General features: G+C 35.6%; 2 protein-coding genes and 1 long non-coding RNA gene across 3 annotated transcripts; 1 reads left to right on the top strand and 2 right to left on the bottom strand.

Annotated features, from left to right (window-relative positions):
- Positions 1-1,413: 1,413 nt before the first annotated feature.
- On the bottom strand, positions 1,414-11,734 carry septin8b (septin 8b). The gene is made up of 10 exons (XM_048175769.1): positions 11,583-11,734; positions 9,927-10,041; positions 9,639-9,834; positions 8,654-8,840; positions 8,398-8,559; positions 8,142-8,238; positions 4,860-5,028; positions 4,488-4,620; positions 2,509-2,687; positions 1,414-2,067 (listed from the first exon to the last, which is right to left on the bottom strand). The coding sequence occupies exons 1-10, from the start codon at positions 11,610-11,612 to the stop codon at positions 2,064-2,066; spliced, it is 1,272 nt and encodes a 423-aa protein (XP_048031726.1). The 5' UTR covers positions 11,613-11,734; the 3' UTR covers positions 1,414-2,063.
- Positions 11,735-11,831: 97 nt separating this feature from the next.
- Positions 11,832-12,963, top strand: LOC125258757. Its single transcript, XR_007182679.1, has 2 exons — positions 11,832-12,277; positions 12,438-12,963. It is a non-coding gene; the product is annotated as an uncharacterized LOC125258757 (long non-coding RNA).
- sfxn1 (sideroflexin 1) lies at positions 12,611-26,845 on the bottom strand. Its single transcript, XM_048175773.1, is given in 12 exon segments — positions 12,611-15,145; positions 15,289-15,336; positions 15,440-15,489; positions 15,686-15,735; positions 17,436-17,563; positions 19,874-19,944; positions 19,946-19,960; positions 20,321-20,396; positions 20,482-20,580; positions 20,715-20,885; positions 21,004-21,173; positions 26,695-26,845. Coding segments are annotated over 11 exon segments (969 nt in total). The 5' UTR covers positions 21,168-21,173; positions 26,695-26,845; the 3' UTR covers positions 12,611-15,048.
- Positions 26,846-26,951: the final 106 nt, after the last annotated feature.

The following is a 26,951-nucleotide window of genomic DNA, read 5'->3' on the forward strand; positions in this document are numbered from 1 at the left end:
AGCACAAATGTTAAGCGAAAGGTCATTTACATTAAGTACTGAAGATACTGTATGCAAATTGTAACTTTGTGTCAGCGTGTCCACCAATCAAGAGCCATACTCTCTTGACACATGGTCAGCCAATCACAAGAGAGTTTATTTATTCAGCCAGAGGAGGCCAGTGCAAGTACATGCTGGATGCACCATCGTATAGATGGGGACATTGATTTTGAAATTTCTTTCTTTTATGTTATGTTATTATTTTTTTTTTTTTAAACTGGACATTGGTTAAAATAAACAACCAGAGTGCAGTCATTATCTCCTCATAGATATATAAGTTTGATTGTATTCCTCTATGTGAGAGAATGAGTGTGAAATTTTAGTTTAACTTACCTGACTGTTGTACAAGAGCACATTCCAACTATCCTTTTGGTTCAGATCAGAGGTCGTTCACGTCTTTTATCTGGCTTTTGAGGTCCGAGGACCAGCGGCTGGTCAGTGTAAGATATTAAAGCCGCTTATGCAGAGACACATGCAAGGTTTTTTTTAATCATTTGTCATTTCCACCATGGCCTTATGATGCCTTTTTAACTGTTATCAAGGGTATTTCAGTCTGTATTTTGGATCTGAGAGATGGCAGTTAGATTGTTGTGTTGAGTTTTGGGGAAGAATGCAGACTCTTTTTAACCCTTCTGTATTCCTTTAATGACTCTGAGTCACATGAGCAACACATTTTCAACGGAACAATAAATGATTCAAGAGTGAACACAAACTAAGTTTCCTTATTTTACATTGCAATGTTTTTTATTTCATTTTGTCATGATGTATAATGCATATCAGTGGCTGGATCAAGTGTTATTTATCAGTTCAGACACCTGCTTCACTAATAACAAGCACCATCTGCAAATGCATCTCTCGTTCCAGAGAATTCAGCAAGTAACTGGTGGTTTAAGTGCTTTTGGGATTTGGTTAAGTACATGTGGTAATCCTTTAGCAAAAGCCACTAAGGCTGATACAAATCTTCTAGTTCAATACCTTTCTGAGGTCAGGGAATATGCTGATGGAAGACTAAATAACAAGATTAAAAAAAACAGACCAGAATTCTAAACTTTGAGGAGGCCTTGTAGTATACTCTTAATAGAATTGTTCGTGAATAAAATGAAGCATTCTTGCCATTCATTTTTGAGTGGTTCTTGTATATGGAGACCCAAACCTGCATAAATTAAAAATAAATAAATAAATGTAAATATAGGAAAATAAATAAAGGAATATATGATTAAATGAATTTTTTTATTATTAAATTAATTCAGGACTAAACTTAGGTTTTGTATTATTTTTTCCCTTTATTATTTTTTAATGTTATTTTTATTTTTAACATTTTTTTCTCTATATCTCCATTCCTATAGAGGTGAGTAATAAATAAAAAACAAACTGTAAAAGTATTTTTTATTTTATTTTAAACTTCAAAAATATACAGTTGCATTTGTATAGTAGAGGTAAGCCATGATGTCAGCAGAGATATTTAACATTTAAAAATATCATCATTATGCTGGTTAATAATTAAAATAATTAATCTTGTACAGTACTTTGCAATCTGGTAAAACTGTTTAGAGGAAAATACATTCATATACAAAATCTAAATGATATGTTAACAGTCCAGGTAGCAGTCAAGTTCTTTATTAATATAAGATAATGACAAAATTAAACAGAGCTTCAGGTTTTCTTAAAGAGGTTAACTGAACCAAAAATTCTCTCATCATTTACTCACCCTCCTGTTGTTCCAAACCTGTATGCCTTTTTTTTTTTTCTTCTGTTTATCACAAAAATATATTTTAAAGAATATTGGTAACCAAACAGTTATGATTACCGTTGACGTTCACTGTATGAACAAAAATATCTCATGTTTCACAAAAGAGGATGGGTTTGGAGTGATATAGGGGGTGAATAAATAATGACAGAATTTACATTTTAGGTGAACTATCCCTTTAATAAAAATGTAAACCCAGAAGAATCAGGCGCACATCAGTGGATCATCACATAGATACTGGGCAGTTACTGATGCTGATGCATCCTTGGGTCGGCAATCAACTGAAATGAAAATTTTTAATAGACATTAAATGAATGTTTAACCAAGCAAAAATAAGAGCGCTAACACATACGTCAAAAAAAAAAAGTGAGTTTTTTTCAGAGTGAGTGCAAAAAATGGCAAACATACTTAATCAGGGGGCATAAATGCATGCTGATCCGGCAGCTGGCAGTACCAGGCAACTAGTGTCATCATCTGTCTCAATACTTAAACATGCAAAAACCCTGTCTGCCAGTGCGCTCTAATATCACAGTATTGAAGCTCTCTTATCCCAGCATCCTCTGCCTTGGCATCAGAGCCCAGCCAACACAGACAAACAAAAAGACCTCAGACGCTTGTGAATGCAGACACAGATCAGTCTCATTCACAGATGGTGACTACCAGAGATGGGAACAGATAGTCTGAGGGGTTAGAATGGGAAAGAGAGGGAGGAGGAGGCTTACGTTTTCTTCTCTTTGTCTTTTTTGATGGCAGAGGAGCCTTGAAGAGACTGTAGGGTTTCAGCAGCCACTTTCCTCCTGTTGAAGGTGTTCATCTCCTCTTCTAAATCTCTACGCTTCTCCTCCAGGTTCCTCTTCTCCTCCTGATGTGTACGTTTCAGCATCTCAAATCTTTCATGCAGCTGGGAATACACAACAAGAGTTCATCTAATAAGATATTTTTATTTTATTTTTGCAATGAAGTAAATTATTTATTATGAGTGTATCATATAATTAATTCTATTAATCTTTAATCGATTAACATCCCAAATTTTTACTGCTGAGAGACAAAAATAATGACTTTATTCAACAATTTGAACCATTGCCATATGCTCAGTGCAGGCTTCCGTGTTTACGTACGAACGCAGACTCAGTATTGGCCAGAGCTGAACACGTGAGCACCACGACGCATGCATGTGATGCTGACACAGGATCCAGCGTTCTGGCGTAAACAAGGAATTAGGAATAAGGAGTTCACTACGTATGACAACGGTTCAAATTGTTGAATAAAGTCGTTATTGTTTTGTTTTTGCACACAAAAAGTATTCTTGTTGCTTCATAACATTACGGTTGAACCACATTAGTCACGTTGTATAGTTTAACCATGTTTTTACTACTTTTCTGGACCTCAAAAGGTGCAATGATGTTGCTGCCTATGTGTGGTTCAGATACCCTCTGATTTCATCAAAAGTATCTTAATTTGTGTTCCGAACATGAATGCATGTGTGGAACAACATGAGGGTGAGTACTTAATGATAGAAATTTCATTTTTAGATGAACTAGCCCTTTAAAGGTGCCATAGAATGTCTTTTCAAAAGATGTAATATAAGTCTAAGGTGTCTCCTGAATGTGTCTGTGAAGTTTCAGCTCAAAATACCCCATAGATTTTTTTAATTAATTTTTTTAACTGCCTAATTTGGGGCATCATTAACTATGCGCCGATTCAGGCTGTGGCCCCTTTAAATCTCTCGCTCCCTGCACCCCCAAAGCTCTTGATTATAAGTGCAGTTATACAGTGCATAAACAAAGTTCACACAGCTAATATAACCCTCAAATGGATCTTAACAAGATGTTCATCATGCATGCTGCATGCATGCGTCGGATCATGTATAGTATAGTATTTATTTGGATGTTTACATTTGATTCTGAATGAGTTTGATGGTGCTCCGTGGCTAAAGCTAACATTACACACTGTTGGAGAGATTTATAAAGAATTAAGTTGTGTTTATGAATTATACAGACTGCAAGTGTTTAATAATAAAATAGCGACGCCTCTTGTCTCCGCGAATACAGTAAGAAACAATGGTAACTTTAACCACATTTAACAGTACATTAGCAACATGCTAACGAAACATTTTGAAAGACAATTTACAAATATCACTAAAAATAGCATGATATCATGGATCATGTCAGTTATTATTGCTCCATCTGCCATTTTTTGCTATTGTTCTTGCTTGCTTACCTTGCTTGCATAGTCTGATGATTCAGCTGTGCACAGATCCAGATGTTTTGCCCTTGTGCAATGCCTTGAACATGAGCTGGCATATGCAAATATTGGGGGCGTACATATTAATGATCTCGACTGTTACGTAACAGTCAGTGTTATGCCTGTTCTTCGGAGGTCTTTTAAACAAATGAGATTTATATAAGAAAGAGGAAACAATGGAATTTGAGACTCACTGTATGTCTTTTCCATGTACTGAACTCTTGTTATTCAACTATGCCAAGGTAAATTCAATTTTTGATTCTAGGGCACCTTTAATAAATCTTTAATACATTAGCTCGATTTCTGCCCGAGTCTCGTCGGATTCATTTTCACCAGCTGTAGATGTGAAGACAGCACCTCCCATGAAATCAAGGCATCATATCAAGCAAGTTTTGAATAGGCGACCTCTAGCGGCGAAAACTACATAGTGTGCCTTTAAAACAGTGGTACTTCTTACCTCTCTCTCCTTTTCTTTTAGCTCTGCTTCTGTCTCCTTCACTTTGTTGACAAACATCTGTCTCATCTGCTCCTCCTTGAGTTGTAGCTCGCCGATAAATTCTCTCCTCTTGGCCACGTATGTCTCCTGCAGACTGTATGTGAGGACAGATAGTGAGAAGCATTTTCACTTTTCATTTCATTTGATGCCTCACAACAAAACTGTGAACTATGTAATGTTTCCATTATCATATAAGTTTCAAATCAATTTGCTGATTTTTTTCTTTTACATGATCTACTTGAGAAGAAGTAGCAGCATTATGTAAGACTAAGACTGACTAGTACAAGTTAGCACTTAGTTGTAGAAGTGTCTTGGATGAGGTCTTGTCAGTACCTGAAGGGTTCGCTGTCAGGGTCAGTGTCTTTGAAGCCCATCTCCTCCAGTTTGCAGCGGCGGTACAGCTCATAGTGTCTGGCGTGGGTCTGTTCCCTCAGGTCCAGCATGTTGACACGGATTAACATCTCTCTCAGCTTTACAAAGTCACAGTGACTCTCATTCTCCACTGAGGACAAACAACATAACTACATTAAAGTCACCATGAAATCAAAACTGACAATTCTTTTTTTTTTAAAAATGAAATATTACAGTATTTATTATAAATGATTTATCATCATTATTTAAAAAAATTAATGTGCCTAAAAATCAAGTCTTGTCCCATTTTTTCTTGTTCAAGAAGTCATTTCACTCAGATATACATCACAATAGGGAAGAAATGACTATCACAACTACCATTTCATGTCGACTTTAATAATCTGGTGTAGTTCTCATGATGTCTTCAGCAATCAAGACACAGTTTGTTTCATTAATGTTGACAATCTATGTTTAAGATAAGCTATGGCTGTACTGTCAGCCATTAATAGAAATAAATATATCGCAGTGGATAATTAGGTAATCAATCATATGCCACTTTAATCTACAAATTGGTATTGGTCTGTATGATTAGTTTGTATGCATTACAGTGCGTGTACTGTCGAAGAAGATGCTGCATTTATTTGATGAAAAATACAGTAAAACAGTAATACTGTGAAATATTATTATAATTAAAAATATATATATTTTAAAAAGTCATTATATATAATCCTGTGATGGCAAAGCAGAATTTTCAGCATCATTACGCCAGTCTTTAGTGTCACATGATCCTTCAGAAATCATTCTAATATGCTGATTTGGTGCTTAAAGGGATAGTTCACCTAAAAATGAAAATTATCCCATGATTTACTCACCCTCAAGCCATCTTAGGTGTATATGACTATCTTCTTTGAGATGAACACACTTGGAGATGTATTTAAAAATATCCTGGCTTTACCAAGCTTTATAATAGTAGTGAATGGGGGCGCCTGTTTTGAAGCCTCCCAAAAAATGTATCCATCCATCATAAATATAATCCATACGGCTTCTGGGGGTTAATAAAGGCCTTCTGAAGCAAAGAAAAAATATCCATATTTAAAACTTTATAAATGAAAAGAAATAACTTTTATAAATAACTTTATAACTTTTTGACTTGCTCCAAATGTGTAATCCCTGACGTGATGTATGACGCAGGATGTAGGAGTATCGTAAGCTTAGACGCCTCTCACGGTTTAAACAAATAGGGCTGTGCATCAAACTCAAGCTCCTCTTCTCTTATATCGAAATCCTATGACATCTGTCTTTAAAGTTTCTCAAATTAGACTTCTATTTTGTGACCGGTGTTTTGTTTTGCTCTATCCTCTGAGCTTCCTCATTTGTCATTGAGTCCTGCGTCAGGTCAGAGGTTACTCTTCCGCCGCTAATTGATGCATACGGCTGTCTGCCTGAAGCTAGTTATTATAGTTAATAAAGTTTTAGATATGTACATTTTTCGGTAACACTTTAGTATAGGGAACACATATAAACTATTAACTACGACTTTTCCCTCAATAAACTCTGAATTTACTGCTTATTAATAGTTAGTAAGGTAGTTGTTAAGTTTAGGTATTGGGTAGGATTAGGAATGTAGAATTAGGTCATGCAGAATAAGTTATTAATATGTGCTTAATAAGTACTAATAAATAGTCAATATTCTAGTAATATGCATGCTAATAAGCAACTAGTTAAAAGACCCTAAAATAAAGTGTTACCCATTTTTCTCATACAAAACCTTTCGCCTTGCTTCAGAAGGCCTTTATTAACCCCCGGGAGTCGTATGGATTATATTTATGATGGATGGATGCATTTTTTGGGGGCTTCAAAATAGGCCACCTGTTCACTACTGTCACAGACACGTCAGGTTCCACCTCACTGCCTTACCCACGCACTCAATCACCCGAGTTCTGATCACCGTCACCTGCACCTCATCATCACCGCAATCATCAGCACTATAAAGCACCCACACTCACACACAGCATATGTCCGGTCTCGTTTGCACTACAGCATCTGTATGCTTACCTCAAGGACTCCTAAACGCCATACTTACCTGCTCCAGTCGTCTCCTTCAGCTCCTTCGTCTCCTGGTCCCCTCGTGTACCTACCTGCTTGTGTGTGTGTGAGTTTCTCCGCCGTCATCCCTCTACTCATCTCTCCATCTGCATCTACAAAACATCAAAGGACAGTATCACATTCCCTCATCCATTCAAGAACTGCTATATACTCGCTATTTCACCATCTGCTCTACTGTTTCATAAATAAACTTACCAGCATTGCTTTTATTCCTGCCTCCGTGTCTCTGTTATAACAACTACCATTATAAAGTTTGGTAGAGCCAGGATATTTTCAAATATATCTCCGATTGTGTTCGTCTCAAAGAAGATAGTCATATACTCCTAGGATGGCTTGAGGGAGAGTAAATCATGGGATAATTTTCATTTTTGGGTGAACTATCCCTCTTAAGAAGCATTTCTTATTATTATCAGTGTTGAAACTGTTGTGCTGCTTAATATTTTTGTTTTGAAAACTCAAATGAACAGCATTTATTTGAAACAATTTTTTTGTAACAAAGCAAGTCAAGTCACCTTTATTTATATAGCGCTTTTTACAATGTAGATTGTGTCAAAGCAGCTTTACATTGATAACTGGTATATAATTTTGGCTGCACAGCAGCTCTTAAAGAATAGTGTCAATGCAGGCAGTTCAAGGCACTGTTGATTATCAAATGTCAAGTCAAATGTCAAGTGTCCCCAACTAAGCAAGCCAAAGGCGACAGCGGCAAGGATCCCAAACTCCAACAGGTGACATCAGGTGGCAAACAGGTGGCAAGTAGGTGTTAAAATGGAGAAAAAAACCTTGGGAGAAACCAGGCTTAGTCGGGGGGCCAGTTCTCCTCTGGCGAACAGTGCTTTGTTACGACTCAGATTGCTATCATAAGGCCATAAGAGTCTTTTACTGTCACTTTTGATCAATTTAAAGCATCCTTGGTGAAAAAAAGTATTAATTTCTTTTTTAAAAAATCAACATTCCCTGTGGCTGCACAAGAAGCATAATATACACAAAGTATCAGTTGCATCCTTTGCTATTCATTTGCATTTGCACTAAAATGTTTCCTGTTTTCAATGGTAAATAAATAAGAGAGAAAAATAAATAATTGCCCAAATTGTCAAATTTTTTCTAACCTAAACTAAGTCAATGATAATATCTTCATCTGCTAGTAGCAGTACCTACCCTGTACCACTCCCCATGGATACTGTCTGGCTCGCACCATTTTATTCCCAATTTTAACCTCTTCACTGCTTCCAATCACAGCAAAAGGCAGATGCGCCTGCAACACAAGTGACTGGATCAACATTGAAGGTGTCTCTAGGAACATATTGTGTATCTGTTCTGATTCTGATCAATAGCAAAATTGTTACAAAACATTTAAAAATAATAATAATTTATTCTGACAGTTAATATTCTCAATAATATATATATATCTTACATTCATAGAAGAGTTTATTTCAGCCACAGCTTCATCGTCTGTTGGGAACTGGTAGATCTGAACACCATTGCTGACCAGTTCACTCATGATCTTGATCTTAAATTTTTGAAGCTCACTTTTGGAAATAGTGTCTGCCTTTGCAATGATGGGAATAATATTTACCTGGTTGGAAAGGAAAAATATGGATATAAATGAATAATATATATATATATATATATATATACACACACACACAAACAGTTTGTGAACACAATACCTTACTGTCCAGTTTCTTCATGGTAACTAAGTCCAGAGATTTCAGTGAATGTCCAGTGGGAGCAATAAAGTAGAGGCAGATATGGATTCGTGAATCATGATAGTTGTAAAGGGAACGTTTAATTTTAAGCTCTTCTTCAAGGAAGTTTTCAAACTGGGCATCAATGTAGTCCACAATAGGTTTATAGCTGCAGAGAAACAGGGAAAGGTGTAAGACTTTAATTTGATCCTGACATTTCATTATCAATGTCATTGCACCATTCATATATTTAAAGGTGCAATATATAATATTATCTGTCCGCTAGAGGCCTTTTCAAAACAAAGGCGTAGTTTGATGATGGCAAGTTGGAGCGTGAAATCTTGGGACATGTGGTCTTTATATTACAAGCCGGTGGAAAATAATCGGGATAGAACTCGGGCAGAAATCATGTTCATGGATGCGATTATTAATGTTACTGTAGTATGAAGGGTGGCTTGTGTTGATAAATGGCATGAAATTAATTTTAAAACGTATTGTATGATGGAGAAAATGCTGTATTACTGTTACTAAAAATAAAGCTGCATCTGATTATGCTATATTAGCTACTTCACAAAATAGTGTTTTTCTCTGAGGCATGGTAAAGCATGATACTCGCAAAAAATCAAGACAATTAGATTTAAACAATAAGACTAAACGTGTTGAGCTATACAATAATTAGTTTTCTGTCTATAAATATATCAAAACAGATGTTTTAATGTTTTGCAACAAAATATAACCGCAGACCGAGGGTAACGCGGGTATGACGCAATTGACAGGCGACTCCTCACACGCCCCGGAGCCTTGGTTAAAATTGCAATTTTCTCACGATTTACAAATAGTTGGAAATATTTGGGATATTGTAAGTACTCAAGTGAACAAAACATATAACACTGGCCTAGTGGTTTTTGGATATTTTACTGCAAAATTCTTATGTATTGCACCTTTAACATAAGTCTCAAGCACTAACCTTTCTTCTTTATTAACCTGGTCGCCAAATCCCACTGTGTCTACAATGGTCAGCTGCAAATCCACATTGCTTTCCTGTAGGTTGTACGTTCTGGGTCGTAAATGCACCTCGTTCTGGAAGTGGCTGGCCTCTTCATTTTCAAACGATGTGTTAAAAAGTGTGCTCATTAAAGTAGATTTGCCGATCCCAGTTTCACCTGTAGAAACAAAGCAATATCTTGCAATCTCTTGCTTCAATCTTAACATTTAAATGCCAGCTCTTCAGGATTTTAAAAGCACTTTTCCTCACCTACGCAGAGAATGTTGAAGCTGAATCCTTGGCTCACTGATTTGCTGACCAGCTGATCAGGTAGACTGTCAAAACCGACATGACCGTTGAGAGAGAGAGTCCTCATCTCCTCACTCTGAGAAATTACAACATCAAGAAAGTACGACATGATATACCAGGAAAACATTGATAGTGTCATGATGAATAATTGCCACAAGGGTATTTGTAAAAATGTCATTTTAGTGGATGTAATCTAGCAAATAAAATCTAACAAAACGTTTATTGTTGTTTTCAATATTAATAATAGTTTTAATAATCATGGCAGGTAAATGCAGTAATGCATTTGCATATAGTTGGGCTATGTAAGACTTTTTAAGAGAAATTAATACTTTTATTCAGCAAGGATGCATTAAATTAATCAAAAGTGACAGTAAAGACACTTATGTTATAGAAGATTTCTATTTCAAATAAATGCTGTTCTATTGAATTTTCTACTCACATCAAATAATCCTGAAAAAATAATGTATCACAGTCTGCACAAAAATATTAAGCAGCACAACTGTTTTCAACATTGATAATAATAAGATGTTTTTTGAGCAGCAAATCAGCAAAATATAATGATTTCTGAAGGATCATGTGACACTGAGGCTGAAAATTCAGCTTTGCCATCACAGGAATAAATTACATTATAAAAAAATATTAAAATAGAAAACAATTATATTAAATTGTAATAATATTTCACAATATTATCAGTGCTCCATCATAAATATACCAAAAACTGTCCTGGTTTTGCATACTTCACCCTAATATGTCTATTAATATATGGAGCTACTGATCGAAGCGGAGAAGCTGACCCATGTCATTTTGTAACTGAGCATATTGGCATGCATGGACCCGGGTTTGAGTCTCGATCACAGAGAAAAGCAACATGCTGAGGTATTCAGAGCTTCTCACTCTGTACAAACACAAGGAAGTGTTTCACACAGCCTTCATCTGTTCCACTGCCCCAGTATTCTTAACACACACTGGGGCACAAAGAGCTCTTTATGCAGCCTGTGTTTCTCAGTAACTGAAGGTTTCCACTGCCATTGCCCCGAGAAACATCTTTTAAGTGCTGGGTTCAAAGCATAAATGAACAGTAGTAGAATGATACTCTTGGACAAATGTAAAAACACCACAAACTTCATTAGGAAGAGAAGGACATTGGGATGCATGTTGACTGAAGTGGCAACCAGAAGACAGCAAAGCTGATCTGCTTACAAGAACTAATCAGCTTGAAATGACTTTGACAATGGATTTAGACCCTAATGTTAAACCATAAATATAAACTACAAGCATATGTATGTAGAAAAAGTTTAGTAATATTAGCCTACCTACAGAATGTCATGCATTTGGACTTATAGTAGGACCAAACTCAAGCAGAATCCTATTTTTCTCCGTTGCAACAAACATCTAAACACATACTGCATATAACATCTTGCACATATTAGCACATAAATATAGTTTTATTTATTTAAACATAGCAAATTATGAAATATGAACAAAGTTAAAGCATCTTGACCAACTAATCCAGTCGTCATACCTCTCGATGTACACATTCCAACTTTATCAACAATAAATATGCATGTTAAACTTTGAATAATAATGTACAGTAAATATAAGAGGTAAATAACTTACAGGATATATGTTTACATCTGTGGCAGCCATGTAGATAGTACTGACACTGACAGTATGCTTTCATTTATTGAGCTTACTCTCTCTCTCTCTTTCTCTCTCTCTCCTCCCAATATGGCCACTTGATGGAAACACCCCCTGGCAGATTAAAATGCTGTCCGTGTTGCCCCACGTTCACTCCTCCTCCTGTGCTTACAAACGCACTTGTTTCAGAAAAGACTTGTTTATTTGCTTTGAGTGTCTCTCTCAAGTGTCAAATCAAGTCTTAGTGCTGGGCAAGATACTCCGCAGATATAGCTAGCTAATCTAACAGGAAGCAACTAAAATAAAAATAAAAAAGCAGGCTTTAAAATGGTTTGAATAATAATAAAAAACATTTGAATAAAATCTAATTAAACAATTATCGTCTGTATATACTGTAGTGCACTGTGTCTACAGTAAACCGCCTGAAGTGGGCGCAATTTGGAGTTATATACAAATATGCCCAGTAGGTGTCGCCCTTTATCCGTTTTATTTATACACCTAACCTACAATCACACACGCGAAGAAATGGACACTGAGGAAACGGCTTTAAATGATACAATTTCAAAGATAACAAAATATTAGATCAAGTCAGACCTTTTAAAAAATATACTTTGTCTTAGAACTAACTTCACTTCTCTGAGAAATGTTTGCGAATCTCCTTTAAGGAGAATGAAGTGAGTTTCCCCTCAGTTTACACAGGTGTAATTCATCGCATTAACTATCAGCATGTTCCACAAACTTTCTAAGTCACGAAGTTTAACATTAACATCTATATTATTTTATAGCTTACATTAATTTTATGTATCTAATTCAATGACATTCATACACTTTAAGAGTTACTTCAAGTGCCCGAACACGGTTGAACTGCACCACAACCAACTGATGGTAAGTTAACTAAACTCTGTTCATTCATATTGAGAAAAACTGTAAGAAATTACACAGCTTTAAAATCTAGTGTGATGCACTAAAAAGTTAACTAAATAAAGACAGGCTGCAAACAAGACCCATTGCTTTATAATACTCTTTATTTAGGTAATCCACACAGTACAGTGTAATCTACACAGTACAATTTCTCCATTCACTGTAAAATAAGAAACATTTTTAAAATATTCATCTTGAAAATCTTACACCTATCTCATTCACTGTAAACAAATTATTGTATGAATCAGAGCAACTTGTTCATTTAAAGAGTAGACTACTGAGTCACACCTGTCACCTCAGAATATTCCCGCTTTGTTCCAAGTATGCAGACGCCTTGAATTATTGATTATGGGATCAGGAAATAAACAGTGATATGCTATGTTTATGTATTTTTGTCCAGGAAAACATTGCATTTCACTTAGTATATAATTAATAAAGCCAACTACCTCATAAAGATCAAAAACTTCTCATGGCTTCAATGCTGTTGTGATTCTCCTGAACAAATCAGCAGTTCTTGAGCAGTTTGATGTTAAATCCGTTATGAATTAAGTTCATTTATACAAGATCCGTAAGTATCACATTTCTGAAATGGAACTGGAATGATCGGAGCACCTATCTGGCCATCGCTCATGGAGGCAGAGCCCACCTAAAAAAATTTAGTCCTGGGCCCTGTCCATGTTAGTGTTGCTGATGACCCTGATCTAATCACAAAATAATATTCAACACATTATAAAAACCCTATCCATTATCATCCACCGAGAAGCATGATTAATAATACTGAAAACCTTCAGAGAATCTTTAAGAACAAGGACTTTTGTGCTTTTGTCAAAAAAACAAAGAATGGTTACCGATATAACTACCACCATATTCACGGAAATGTACGTGTTCTTAGTTTGATTTCATTACTGCCAACACTACATTCATGAACTGAACAAATGTGGCACATAAACAGTCTCACAACAACAAATATCAGAGTGCTCAACACACAGCTAACTGTGAGCTGTTACACTCTCTTATTACATTACATATTAAACATTACACATATTTAAATACCTCAACACATGGAGACTTATTCAATTAAATGGAAAGTTCACAAAGATTAACATCATTAATCGAAAAATATATAACATAGCCAAAAGTACATGGACACCCAAACACAATATGCGATTTTTGAAATCCTAATTTCGAAAATTATAAGCATTAACTGATCCGTTTACTGATATTTGACATTTCACTCTTCTAGGAAGGCTTTCTATGAGTGTTAGATCCAATGATGGGACCGGGCTCACAGTCGGTGTTACAATTCATCCTAAAGGATGGGGATTTGTGCAGGCCAATCTTCTTTTTTTTAAAAAGGTGGTAAATTCTAAGTCTCTAGAATGTCACTGAATGCAGTTGCATTAAGATTTGGCCTCAGAAATGACTGAAATAATCAATCCTGTCCATTCAAAGGAGTTGTCCACAAACTTTTTGCTATGTATTATAGATGGTAAATAGGAACAGGATTTAAGGAAAGGCAATGTAGCACTTTTTTGTGTGGAAAAAGATACAGAAAATGAGTACATTAGCATTCTATTAGTTATTCTAGGAGGTTTCATGTAGATTGTTGTGAGTGAGGACTTTAACAAATGTAACGAAATATGGCACATGAAAAATTTGAGGGTAAACCAAGGCCTTTCATTAAACAAAAAACAACTGAGGTTTGACAAGATTGTATAGAAAAACAATGCGTTTCCTTGAACTGCTAGAGGAATGGACTTTGGAACAGTCAATGAGAACACGTTGAACTTTAACCTCACACTATTTTAACTTACAAAAAGTTTGTTCATGCACTGTCGGCAGGCAGAAGAAATCATATGAACATACACACTATTCTTGTATTACACACTAAGAGTGAAACTCAAATACTGAGGATAGTAAAATAGATAAAACTCTTCTTAAAACTCATGCTGTAGTTTATTGGTTTATTAAACCTGGGTCTAAGGAAATTTGCAGCATAGGTTTGTATTTGGCAACGTTTTAAACGGATTGCACTATTGTCATAAAGAGGTTCCATGACTTTTCTTGAAACTGAAATGAAATTTGGCAGTACTGAATAAACTGCAACCATCATGAAGAGATAAACACGAAATACTGACAACAACAATGCAATACAGACTAACCCCAAAAAAAAAAAAAAAAGGAGGTCAACACCAGCCATCTTTGATCCTTACTGAAAATGGCATTGAGTGGCACATGGAATAATCTGGCAGCAAACAAAATTGTTTCAGAAATTAAAAAAAATACTAAATGTACAGTAGTGAGCACCGTCATACACGTCAGACAAAAGACCTGCACAAATCGGCAACAACAATAAGGATTTAACTTAAAAACAATTAAAACAGTCAAAAATGTAAAAATATCTTACAAAATGACTGAGTTGGGATGTCCTAGAGAAGACCGGGTGAACTTTGGCACACAAAAAGATGTTTTAGATGGTACGTGAAACCATTACAGTAGAGAGGAGATTCACCAACGTTTGTCTTTACAGTCCTTTGTTGAAGTAGACCTTCTCTACTCCAGGATGACTGGCTCGAATCTTCTCCTGCAGCTCTGGTTCCAAGCGGCTCACTGCCATAGAGCTGAATGCATTTAATTAGAAACAAATTGGAATTATGAAGTGCAAGAATGATTTACAAACCCAAACGAATCATTCTGAAAGGATTCAAAAGATTCCAAAATCATACATGCATTTAGTTCCAAACAGTTTTGAGAAAGTTCTCACCTCTTTTGTGGGAATAATGCACAACACAACGGGGTCGCAAACACAAGGCTAAGAAGAAGAAAGAAGATACAAAAGAATGGGTCACAAATTCTTGAATTCTTTTCAGAAAATAACATTTTATTAGACCGTCTATCTATCTTTGGCAACTCACCAAAACCCAACCAAGCCAACTTGAATGGGTGCACTCATCCACGGAAACCTCTGAAAAAATAAAGGGGGGGAAAAAATCAACCTGGCAGCAAAGCCCATGATTCTATGGGGCCATTGTAAGGGCTAAAGCATTCAAGCAGACTGGACACTGTAGTCGGGTATGTGCGTGCTCTGTTAAGGCTGAACAACTTTCATTAAAATTTTCAGTCAAGTAAACAAAACGTTTACAGTGCAATTTTGAAATTACCTTGAGGAAGGCCTTCTTTTCCAAAGAGTTCATTAAAAATGGGGGGATGGCTACAGGAAGAAAAAAATTAAATTAAAAGTTAAATTGCTTGCAATTGCAGTGTCCCATAACCAGATATGCACTTTAATAAATCAACATTGCATGTGCATAAGACAGTGTGGGCTGAAAGTTTGAGAAAACTCATGAAAATCCTAATATTTTTAATATCATATATTTTAATATAATATCGTTAAACTAAATTTCTGGGTTTAAAGGTGCAGTAAGTGATTTCTGAAAGGCATAGTTGATATCTGAAATCAACCCAAACAAACACACCCCTCCCTTCATTGCTCCGCCCCCAAAATGCACCAACACGCAATGCAAGAGTGGATGTCTCTTTACCATTGCTGACACCAGCTCCAGACAAACACTAACACTGAAAACTGTCATGTTACTATATTTAACATTACATTACAGCATATCTTGTTTCTGTGAAACATAGCAAAATATAGCAAAACCAATTTTACTCCCGTATGGAGCAGAAACAAAGCAACCTCAGCATCCGATTTCAAGCGCTTGCCTGATCATAACCCTTCTTTTTCCAGTGATATTCCTCTGACCTTTTCTTGTTTGTAATATCTCAGCCATTTCTCTTTCTACAGTCTTTCTTCAAATCTCCCTCTTGCTCAATCTCTCTCCTCCTCCCCCATCATGAGTGTATACACCCCCTACTGCTGATTGGCTACAAGTGTGTTTTGGTTAGGGCTGTGCGATTAATTGTAATTGATTTTCGATTTTGGCTTCCAACGATTACGAAAACAAGATAATCGAGGTAAATCAATTATTGTGCCGCGGCCGCATTCCGTCCAGCGCAGCTTGCTTTCCTTCACAGCGGTATGTATTAATTCCTCCCTTCAAAAGCCCAAACTTAACATCCAAATCAGCCAAATAAGTGAGTGTTGTAATATGCAGTCTACAGTGTTATTAAAAGTGCATAAAGCCGCAAAAGAGACTCTGTTCCCCAGGTGGCTTTCTGTGTGCGCACTCTGAGTCTGAGCCAAACACGGAAAAGCAAATGGGCTTCACGCCTAAACGCGTACAAACAAAAATGTCAAAATGCGTTTTTGGAGAGTATTCACATAAACACAGTGGGTTATGTCTTAAATAAATGTACACAGTTGAGAAAGAAAAAGCATGTGTAACAGTATATTGGATCCGTGCATTAGCTCTTTAAGTGACAGCAGCCTAATAAACCTGCTTCAGTAGCTTTAATAAGGATTAATCTATATTTAATATGTATAGTAAGACTATGCAGTGTTATTTTACATTTGATTATTCATTTTTTTGTTGTAGGCTATTACTTATGTGAATACCACTGTTAATACATCTTCCTGAAAAACTTGAAAAACACTGTTTATTTAATTTGTATTTTCGTTCTGTTGTATTCATTTGTCTGTTTTGTTTATAATAGTTTCTTTGTTTTTATTGTATTGTACTGTTTACTTTTCTTATGTAATTTTTTTAAGGACCTTTTTCTAACATTAGTTAATTTTTGCTTAAGTAGTTAGTTTTTGCTGAAGTATCGATAATTGTTAAATTTCAGTGATCATATCATATCATACCAAAAATAATCGTGATCATGATTTTGCCATAATCGAGCAGCCCTAGTTTTGGTCCAATACACTTTAAATCCAGAAATCATTAACTACACTTTTAATAAGCAAAGTCAGCTTAATGAAAGACAAACTCAAGACTTTTAGAGAAAACAAACCCATTCCCGGAGAGGCCATGAGGATTCTGGAAACCACCACTTGTGTGATGGCCTGTTGAGCTGCCTTTGAAGATTCTCCTAATCGATTGTCATTCTCATCTGTTATTGGAATGCCATGTTTGAGTTCCCTGAAACACAAAATGAAAGACATGCTCCATATGACATACTCACCTCATGTCTATTATAAATGAACAGCGACACGCAATATACATTACTGTTCAAAAGTTTGGGATCAGTAGAGATAATACCCCACAGATCATTTATTATACCATGTTGTAAATGCCCATTTTTTAAGGGGAAGGAACCCTGTCTTTAAATGCACATGAGCTGCTGCTCCCCACTGTCAGGTGGTGCGTCCCGTGAGTATTAAACCAAGTTCTCTTTCACGTCTTATTGCGAGTAAACTGTCAAAAACACACAAAGTTCACAAACAGTGGGTTATGTCTGTGAACGTAAACAACAGGGAAAGAAAATCGCATGTGTATATTAGATCTGTGTATTCAAATTAAATCAGCATAATATACAGTACCTACTGGTTGGATATGAATCCAACAACAAAAGAAAAACAGAAAATCACTCACTGCTCTTGACAATAACTTTTTTGGCGAGGAGATAAACATGTTGGACTGTGTACAGCTCACTCAGGGCGGGGTCAATGCTAATAGGGCATAGTCTGTCAGCAGTTGTGGGCAGGGCTAATCATTTGTGACATCATAAAAGCTACAATCTGCAAACTGCTTGTTCTGAGACACTGCTTATGAATTATGGGGATTTCAAAAATTTAGGTGGATTGAATAGACTGGACTGGACTGGATAAAGTGGGTGGATTTTTACCATTATAGGGTGGTTGTGTGCATACACTGCTGACACACATTTATGTTTAAACACCATGTAAAAGGGAATTTTGCATAATAGGTCCCCTTTAAAGGTGCAATCGAACGTTTTTTTTTTACAAGATGTAATATAAGTCTAAGGTGTCCCCTGAATGTGTCTGTGAAGTTTCAGCTCAAAATACCCCATAGATTTTTTTTAATAAATTTTTTTTAATTGCCTATTTTGGGGCATAATTAGAAATGCGCCGATTCAGGCTGCGGCCCCTTTAATTGGTCGCGCTCTCCGCCTCCTCCCGAGCTCTCGACTCTATCATTGCATAAACAAAGTTCACACAGCTAATATAACCCTCAAAATGGATCTTTACAAAGTGTTTGTCATGCATGCTGCATGCATACATCGGATTATGTGAGTATTGTATTTATTTGGATGTTTACATTTGATTCTGAATGAGTTTGAGGTTTTGCTCCATGGATAAAGCTAACATTACACACTGTTGGAGAGATTTATAAAGAATGAAGTTGTTTATGAATTATACAGACTGCAAGTGTTTAATAATGAAAATAACAACAGTCTTGTCTCCGTGAATACAGTAATAAACGTACAGTAATAACTTTAACCACATTTAACAGTACATTAGCAACATGCTAACAAAACATTTAGAAAGACAGTTTACAAATATCACTAAAAATATCATGATATCATGGATCATGTCAGTTATTATTACTCCATCTGCCATTTTTCACTATTGTTCTTGCTTGCTTACCTAGTCTGATGATTCAGCTGTGCACAGATCCAGACGTTAATACTGGCTGCCCTTGTCTAATGCCTTGAACATGGGCTAGCATATGCAAATATTGGGGGCGCACATATTAATGATCCCGACTGTTGCGTAACAGTCTGTGTTATGTTGAGATTCGCCTGTTCTTCGGAGGTCTTTAAACAAATGAGATTTACACAAGAAGGAGGAAACAATGGAGTTTGAGACTCACTGTATGTCATTTCCATGTACTGAACTCTCGTTATTTAACTATGCCGAGGTAAATTCAATTTTTAATTCTAGGGCACCTTTAAATTAATCAATCATAACAGTAAAGACATTTATAATGTTACAAAAGAGTTCTATTTCTGTTCTTTTAAAATTCTAAAAAATCCTGAAAAAAAAGTATCATGGTTTTCACAAAAATATTAAGCAGCACAACTGTTTTTAACATGGACAGTAACAAGAAATGTTTCCTAAGCACCAAAGCAGCATATCAGAATGATAATAGACTGGAGTAATGATGCTGAAAATTCAGCTTTGCCATCACAGAAATAAATTACATTTTAAAATATATAAAAATAGAAAACAATATTTAACAATATTACTGTTTTTATTGTATTTTTGATCAAGTCATTGCAGCCTTGGTGAGCATAAGAAACTCTTTTCAAAAACATTTTAAAAAATCTTGCCAACTCCAAACTTTTGAACAGTAGTGTGTATATATTAAGTATATGCACTTAGGATCTTTTTGTAATCACAATATTCCATGACTACTGAACAACCAATTCAGAGTAAAAAGGTCAAACCACTTTATGCAAATAATTTGTTCTAGATAATTATTTACCGTTGTCTCATGAGTGGAATATTGATACAGTTAGCAGCAGCTACAGCAGCGAATGGAACAAAGCGTCCTATGAAGTGGAGACACATGCTGAAAAACAGAAAATTTAATTTGTTAAATATACATAAATACTAATTATTACATGAATATATAGTGAGCACTGAGCATAATATTTAATACTTTGATGTGAAAGACTTTCAACAGATTAGTAAGCGATAACCAGTGATCGAAGTGGGACAAAAAAGTGCCGGTGCTCCTGAGGGTTGAAATCGCGTCAATGGTTGAAATCCCGTTTCGAGGGGCGGGGTGGTCAGAGAACCGGCAACATGTGAGAAGTGCCAGTACACAAGAAAAAGTTAAGGTACACTACAGATTAAAATACAGAAATGCTGGTACTGTGTACCAGCGTGTACCGGCCCACTTCGAGCACTGGCGATAACAGAGCATTACCTTTGCTAATGCATTTAGTCCTAAAGCAGTAGCCACGGCTCCTGTGGTGGCTGATACATATGCTGTGCCAAGCTGGCTGCAAGGACATATATTAGGAATTTAGGGATATTGCAAATTAGTTGAAAGAAGAAATGCATAAAGTGCATCTAAATTCCTCTCACTTTACTGTGATGGGGGCGTCTCCGCTCCTGTTGGTGTAGTTGACTATTGCATTGAAAGATTGATTGATCCACTGCCAAAACAGAACTGCTGGAGTCGTTCTAAAAGTGAGAAAGTGTATAAATATTCAGCATTATATGTGGTGAAACTGTATTATCCAGAGAAAAAAAATATATAGCTACACTATATAGCCACTATAATAATGGATTACACAGCAAAACCCAGCATGATTCACCTGTAGAACGTCATCATGCATCCAGTAATGGTCATGTTCATGGGGACCTGAGCAGACATACGACCAATCAGGAGCATTTTCTCGCCTGTGTCTGGATGGAATGCCGAGTCAAAAACATACTTCGCCCTCCATAGCTCATCTTCTGTGAGACCCGGTGATACCACCCCTTTTCTTCAGGGATAAGAGAATGGAAGATGAGGTGTATTTGGTATCTGGCAAACTCAGCATATGTAACAGTGAATGGTATACAAAAGCACATACTGTAAATGAATGCAGAGTAGAGTCTTACTTGTAATCCTGAATAATCTGACGTGCTTTTTCTAATTGTTCATTTGACAGGAGGATGTTTCTAGGGTCTGTGACAGTGAAGAAATGCTTTGCTCGACCCACAAATGTTCCCTGATCCCAGCGTGGCTCTTTAATGTTTATGGAGGTGGAGAGCTCGGCTGCCATGGTACACTGTGAACATATTACACTGTTAAAACCTTGGAGACACAGCACTTATTCTTTTAACACACAACAGTGGGAATGTATTTGAAAACAAGTAATTTTTCAAAAGATTATGGTTGTACGTTTCTTACCTAGTTTCTTACGCTCACCAAGGCATTTTTTGGTCAAATATGCAGTAAAAACAGTAATATTTTGAAATGGTATTACCATTTAAAATAACTATTTTCTATTTTAATATATTTTAAAATGTAATATATTAATTGTACTTTATTTCTGTGATGACAAAGCTGAATTTTCAGCATCATTACTCCAGTCTTCAGTGTCACATGATCCACCAAAAATTATTCCAATATGCTGATTTGCTGATTAAGAAACATTTATTATTATCAATGTTTAAAACTGTTTGTGCTGCTTAATATTTTTATGGAGACTATGATACTTTATTCTAGTATTCTTTGATAAATAGAAAGTTTTAAAAAAAACAGCGTTTATTTGAAATTAATGTTTTATAACATTATAAATGTTTTTAATTTTTAATCAATTTTATGCATTCTTGCTGAATAAAAGTATTGATTTCTTCCAAATAATAATAATAATAATAATAATAATTATTATTATTATTACTTGCCCCAGACTTTTGAATGGTAATGTAAATCCTAAGATAATTTTAATTAAAGTTTATTCCCTATATGGAGAAAACACTGTATTAAAATTAGGGTTGCAAAGGGGCGGAAAGTTTCCTGTAAATTTCCGGAAACTTTTCACAGGAACTTAACCTGGGGAATTTTGGAAATATTCCAATTTGAAAACTTAACAGGAATTTAAGGAAATTATAAGAATTAATTGGAAATTTGGGGAAATTTATATAAATTTATCATATTTATATAAAATGTATCATATAAAAACATAAATATAAACATTTTGTTTGGTCATAACATGAAATAACAGTTATTTAATTTTCGCATTCAATTAATTCTAATTTAGTAAATATGTAAAATAAATATATTTTTATTGCAGCAATTGTTATGTGTTATTTATTTCAGTGTCACATGATCCTTCAGAAATCATTCTAATATGCTGATTTGATACTCAGTTATTATCAATGTTGGAAACAGTTGTGCTGCTTAATATTTTTTTTGGAACGTAATACTTTTTTCATGGTTCATTGATGAATAGAAAGTTAAAAAGTACAGAATTTATTCAAAATAGAAATATTTTCTAACAATATCACTTTAATATCACTTTTTATCAATTTCACACATCCTTGCTGAATAAAAGTATTAATTTCTTTCAAAAAAAAAAAAAAAAAATTACTACCCCAAAATTTTGAACGGGAGTATATTGTTACAAAAGAGTTCTGTTTTAAATGAATGCATCAAAAATCCTGAAAAAAGTATCACAGGTTATTAATCAGCACAACTGTTTCCAACATTGATAATTGAGTATCAAATCAGCATATTAGAATGATTTCTGAAGGATCATGTGACACTGAAGACTGAATGATGCTAAAAATTCAGCTTTGCATCACAGAAATAAAGTATATTTTAATGTATATTAAAATAGAAAACCATTATTTTAAATTGTAGTTATATTTCACAATATTACTGTTTTTTTCTGTATTTTTGATAAAATGTGCACGTTATGGACTGGGGGAATGCACAGTGCATGCAGGGTGTGTGGCTTTAATAGCCCTGCAGTAATTAGTGTGCTGTGTGAATGTGATTGAGGAATGTGCAGGGTAAAAAAAAAATAATAATAAAAAAATAAAAAAATCAACTGAAATTGCATTAAATCTGATTGTTTTAACCAAAATGAAGCTGCAAGATATTTTTTTTCAACTACATTTAAGTACCCTGTTATAGGCTAACCTGCAATTTTGCAAATTCGCTGTTCATTTCCATTAATTCTCGTTAATTCCCATATATTCCTATTAATTCAAAGTTTCCAGCTTTGAAAATTCTCAGAATTCTCATCTAGAGAATCAAAAGCCATTTAAGATTTTAGAGAGAGAGAGAAAAAAAGAACTGAATAATGCTTGCACATGACATTCCTCTCTCGATTAGGCCACCGCTGAATCAGCATGTAGTTTCTAAAGACACAGCTGATCAGCCAAGCAAAGAAAGGCTTGAAAGAAAGGCTTGAACATCAGTCACTCTGAAAATGACATGTGGTGCTGCAAGTCCCATATAAAACATATGTATACATATGGCCTTTGTTTCTATTAAAGTATCATATTAGAAATTTAGTCACAGGGGAGGGGGCTGGTTAATAAAAGGGTAGCGCACACAATTTACTCATTATCATTTATTTTAAACCTGTATGACTTTCTTCTGTGGAAGACAAAATAAGATATTAGACTGAATGTAAAGAACTGACAGTCTTGGTAATCCTTCACTTTCATTGCATCATTTTCCACACAATGAAAGGGAAGATTACGGAGGCTGTCCTTCTGTCAGACTGCAGCACTTTTCTCAAAAAAGAAAGCTATATGGGTTTTAAATTATACAAGGTAGTATTTTGGGGTATTTGTACTGTCTTTGTGATTATTAACTTTCCAATGACGAATAGAAAACCAATTTTAGTACCAAGTCCTTCAAGGTTGAATGCCAGATAAAACTTTCAGACGAGACAGGATTTAACCTGTTATTTGCATGTGTATATTCCAAGAAAAGGCATTCACAGAGGCAGAATTAAATAAATTAAATAAACCACACGCTTTCGATGTGCAGTTTGTTGAGATTTTATCTTGACAACACACCAAAGCCGGCAAAAGGGAGGACAATAAATCACGCGTTTCAGTTCAATACCGCTGACAGCTACAAAAGTGGGTCCGCGTCTTTTTAAATCAAATCATGGTTCATGTGCTTCGCACGAGATCACTTCGGTGTGTGCGAGCCTGATGCTTTGGTTTGAGCTGCTTCTTTTTTGTAACCAACGTGTGTTTCACTGGCGAAAGAATGTCTGACTCGTTTGCGCTATTCGGTTCTTTTGAACAGTTGAACCGGTTCAAACAAACAATTCAGGGATTCAGCGATACGTCACGGACATCCCACACGCTCAAGCAATTTAGAGATTGAGTTTTAAACTCGATTTCATATGCGTACTGACAAAACTATTCATTTAAATTGCAAACACATTTTATTAACGTTTTATTTGTAATATATTTGCTATTTGTCAATGAAGTAAGTTACTTTCTGCTCCGCAAATATATGGGAACGTTTACGTCTCACTACAAATTGAAAGAGACGCTTCTCGTTGATTCGGACTGATTCAATCCGGTTCGTAAACGAATCGTTCAGTCAATTTCGTAAACAAATAGTTCTGACCATAGACCCGTATTTGTTCTGACTGCTGGGGTGCTTCTCAAATGAAAGGCTGCGTATCTCGGCTGCCACGTCATCAAACGTCACTGAAGGCCGTCTCAATTAGAAGGATCCTTGAAAAGCATCCTTCGTTTCGCACCCTTATTCAGCTGAATTTGAAGGATTGATGGGATGTATCCTTCGCGACCTTCATACCAATTCCCGAAATTAAACTGACAGAAACAACTTGGTATTCAGCTTGTCTGAATTTATCATGAAATGTAAGACAAAAATAATGTTTTGTAATGACATGAAAGCATGTTATATTTTGTTTTGGTGTAAATTACTCACATAACACTAAACTGCCAGTAATGTAAGCCGCTGGAAGACCGTATATGACTGCGATTCATCGTATTTCATTAAAGGGTTAGTTCACCCAAAAATTAAAATAATGTCATTTATTACTCACCCTCATGCCGTTTCACACCCGTAAGACCTTCGTTAATCTTCGGAACACAAATTAAGATATTTTTGTTGAAATCTGATGGCTCCGTGAGGCCTGCATTGCCAGCAATGATATTTCCTCTCTCAAGATCCATTAATGTACTAAAAACATATTTAAATCGGTTCATGTGAGTACAGTGGTTCAATATTAATATTGTAAAGCGACGAGAATATTTTTTGGTGCGCCAAAAAAACAAAATAACGACTTATTTAGTGATGGCCGATTTCAAAACACTGCTTCATGAAGCTTCGGAGTGTTATGAATCAGTGTATCGAATCATGATTCGGATTGCGTGTCAAACCGCCAAACTGCTGAAATCACGTGACTCTGGTGCCCCGAACCGAAGATTCGACATGCTGATTCATTGTGCTCCGATGCTTCATGAAGCAGTGTTTTAAAATCGGCCATCACTAAATAAGTCGTTATTTTGTTTTTTTGGCGCACCAAAAATATTCTCGTTGCTTTATAATATTAATATTGAACCACTGTACTCACATGAACTGATTTAAATATGTTTTTAGTACCTTTATGGATCTTGAGAGATTTCAACAAAAATATCTCAATTTGTGTTCCGAAGATGAACGAAGGTCTTTGGTGTGGAATGACATGAGGGTGATAAATGACATTATTTTCATTTTTGGGTGAACTAACCCTTTAATAGAAAGCCAAATAATACAAGAATTTGTATTACAAATTATTTTTCCAAAATTAAGTTGTATTAGTCTTTTCGTGCCGTTTTTTTTTATTATTATTATTTAATCAATCATATTCAACAATTTTACATTAGCCAGGGGTCTTCATGCCGTGCCGGTGGGGGCGGGAACATGTGTGACGTAGCCATGCGTCACTAGCGTTTAATGCTGAGGAGGACTCGAGCCTACAAGCCTCTGAAGGACTGAACTAAGTAGGACACAGCCTTCCGTTTGAGAAGCTCCCATAGTGGGCACAGGTTCAACCGATTCATTAAAGAAAGATCCGACTCAAAAGAACAATTCATTCACGAATCGGACTTCATATCGTGCTTTTTAAACATGAAAACAGTAGTGCACTGTGGATTGCAGTGATAAGATACAGACCGATACACGGGCCTCTTGATCCGAAATGAACTTTGAACAGAGACGCAGCGTTTGACACTTTGCCCAAACAACCCATTTCTTGCCCAATAGTGTGCTTTAATGACTATTTATTACTCTGTATTGTTTCAGTAGTCTAGTAATAATATGCATGCACACATCTTATTTCATAGGCTTTATCTGACGTGTTAAAGCATTGATGCTCTTTAAAGAGCAAAACAATATGGGATAAATGAAATTATTTAGATGGTGTCTTGTTTTGAAATCAATTGTTAGAATATCATCATTGTAGCCCATTGGCAAAGAATGGTTCAAAACCAGTCAGTACCGGTTGGGTGGCTTCCATTGGGGTTTTCAATATGTCATAAATCCAAATATAAATTATAATATGTGTAAATATCATGATAAAAATATTGGAGGGATGCTTCATATGATACACATCTTAATAAATTTTAGTTTTATCTTTAAAACCATCTGTACAACTCCAGCTGTGCACCTCTTTATCAACCTCTGGACGCCACATCACAAATCCACTAACTGGCAGCATAAGGTTTTACATTCTAATGCAGCCAATAGAAAAAAAGAAAGAAAAATATATCTTGAAAAATGACATCCGTGAAAAAAATATAACGAAATGTCCTGTTACTTACAGTGCAACAGTGCAAAGCCCGCCGTCAGACAAAATCACAGCACTCCGCAGCAGATGTCGGTCTCGCGCACTGAGGCTAATTTGGTATTTATGAATGTGAAGTACGCTGCAGTCAAAGCCACCCCTGTGCCCAACCAACCAGAGGCGCTGCTGATATTTCAAAATAAAAGTTTCCAATATTTTGGGAAATATTTGTAACATGAAAATGTTAGATTTATGTCGCGATCCAGGAAATTATTTTAAAAGATAAACAATTAG

This window comes from Megalobrama amblycephala, linkage group LG23 (genome assembly GCF_018812025.1).
Source record: "Megalobrama amblycephala isolate DHTTF-2021 linkage group LG23, ASM1881202v1, whole genome shotgun sequence".
NCBI lineage: Eukaryota > Metazoa > Chordata > Actinopteri > Cypriniformes > Xenocyprididae > Megalobrama > Megalobrama amblycephala.